At 45.4% G+C, this 2,382-nt stretch overlaps 1 protein-coding gene across 1 annotated transcript; it reads left to right on the plus strand.

The window, feature by feature from the left end:
* Positions 1–770: 770 nt before the first annotated feature.
* On the plus strand, positions 771–1,712 carry LOC120386893 (olfactory receptor 52D1-like). The gene has a single exon (XM_039506899.1). The coding sequence runs from the start codon at positions 771–773 to the stop codon at positions 1,710–1,712; it is 942 nt and encodes a 313-aa protein (XP_039362833.1).
* The last annotated feature ends 670 nt before the right edge of the window (positions 1,713–2,382 follow it).

Genomic DNA, 2,382 nt, shown 5'->3' on the forward strand with positions numbered 1-2,382 from the left:
AATTTAAGGGAGGGTCACTTGGAATCCCTATCCCCCCAAAATATCCCCTAAGCCCCTTCACCCCCTTTCCTGTTTAGGCTTGAGAATAATATACAAACTAATTTCCTTAGCAATGTGAGTAGAGACCAGGCCCTTATCATTAGGACACTAAAATCAAACAGGTTCTTAAAAGAAGAACTTTATTATAAAGAAACAAGTAAAAGAATCACACCTTCAAAATCAGGATGGAAGGTAACTTCACAAGGTAAACAAAAGATTTAAAACACAGAGGACTCCCCTCTAGACTCAGCTTCACAGTTACAAAACCAGAAATCAAACGACCTCTTTAGCATAGGGAAAATTCACAAGTCAAAGCAAAAGATAACCTAATGCATTTCCTTGCCTTACTTACAATTTTTGTAATTTTATATAGGACATTTCAGGTATGTTTTCAGGAGATGTTGTACCTGCCTGGTCTCTCTCTCCATCCAGAGAGGGAACAAACAAAGAGAGCCACAAACAAAACCTCTCCCTCCACAGTCCTGATTTGAAAGTATCTTCTTTCCTCATTGGCCTTTCTGATCAGGTGCCAACTAGGTTATTTGAGCTTCTTAACCCCTTACAGGTTAAGCGATTCAGTACAGCTGCCCAGGAGGAATTTTTTGCTACCCTTATCTCTATGTTTATGATAATACTATTTGTTATAAAGCATGTAAACCCCATCACTATGCTTCTCTCCCTTCACAGGCACCTTGAGCATTTCTGAATCATATCGATACATTGACCACTTCATGGCAGATTTCAACCTCACCTATTCTGACCCTTCAACATTCACCCTAACAGGCATCCCTGGCTTGGAAGCTGCTCATGTCTGGATTTCCATCCCTTTCTCTACATTCTACATTATCGGTCTGTTGGGAAATGTCACGCTTCTGTCTGTTGTAGGTAAGGAGCAGACCCTGCACAAGCCGATGTACCTGCTGCTCTGCATGCTGGCGCTCACAGACATCGCTACACCTACCTTCGTCGTGCCAAAGGCACTGGGCATATTTTGGTTCAATTTGAAAGGCATTACTCTGGCTGGCTGCCTCACCCAGATGTTCTTTCTTCACACGGTTTCTGCTATGCACTCAGCCACCCTCGTGACAATGGCCTTCGATCGCTACGTTGCCATATGTAACCCTCTGAGATATGCCACCATCCTCAGCAATGCACGAATAGCTAAGCTCGGGCTAGTGGGTATGATAAGAGCTGTTCTCTTCATTCTGCCCCTACCCCTGCTCCTGAGCAGGCAGCCATTCTGTGCCAACCGCATTATCCCACACACACAATGTGAGCACATAGCTGTGGCGAAGATGGTGTGTGGAGACATCACAGTCACCAGGATATATGGCTTGGTGCTAATGTTTGTAGTTATGGGGTTTGACCTGGCACTCATTGCCCTGTCCTACATTCTGATCATCAGGGCCATCCTCAAAATCCCCTCTAAGGACGCCCACCAAAAAGCCCTCAACACCTGCACAGCCCACATCTGTGTGATGCTGATATATTATACCCCTAGCCTCTTCTCCAACCTGACACATCGGTTCGGTCAAGGCATTGCTCCCCACGTTCACATCATCTTGGCCGACCTCTATCTCCTCATTCCTCCCATGCTCAACCCAATCATTTATGGGGTCAAAACTAAAGAGCTTCGTGACAAAGTGGGCAAATACACCTGCTGCAGAAGGTGATCGCCTGGGACCACTGACTTGAAACCTGTGTGACAAGAGGGGGAATGAATATCTCCTTGTTAATCAAGGGTGCTCTGTCCCAGTTTGGTTGAGCTTAGCATGGTGGAAGTTCAAAGTCAGAGAAGTTCGTCCTACCCAATATCTGATAATTCCATCACCAAGGACTGCTCTCTACGGTGCTGAGTTTCCTCTTTCTGACCATCACCTGATCTCTTTCATTGTCACCCATCATCCTCCAATCCCCACACACCCTGTTACTCAGCCTTTCTGTGACTCTAAGGCTATGTCTACACTACTGCAGTAAATCAACCTACTCCACGCAACTCCAGTTGCATGAATAAGGTAGCTGGAGTCAATGTACCGTAAGGTCGAGTTACTGCGGGGTCTACACTGGAGGGAGGTCGATGGGAGAAAATCTCCCATCGACTTACCTTACTCTTCTCGTTGTGGGTAGAGTACAAGGGTTAGGCCCACTAAATCGACCACCGGTAGATCGATCTCAGAGCATCAATCCTGGCTGCAGTGTAGATGTACCCTAAGACTACCATAAAATTCTGTACCATTTTCATGGAAATTGGTTTTCCATGAGTCTTTGTGTGGTCAGGGGTCTTGTTCAGTTTTACAGATAGAAGCTACACTTTCAGATAGCCAAAGAGAAAATGAAAGAAAC

Source organism: Mauremys reevesii, linkage group 1 (genome assembly GCF_016161935.1).
Source record: "Mauremys reevesii isolate NIE-2019 linkage group 1, ASM1616193v1, whole genome shotgun sequence".
Lineage (NCBI taxonomy): Eukaryota > Metazoa > Chordata > Testudines > Geoemydidae > Mauremys > Mauremys reevesii.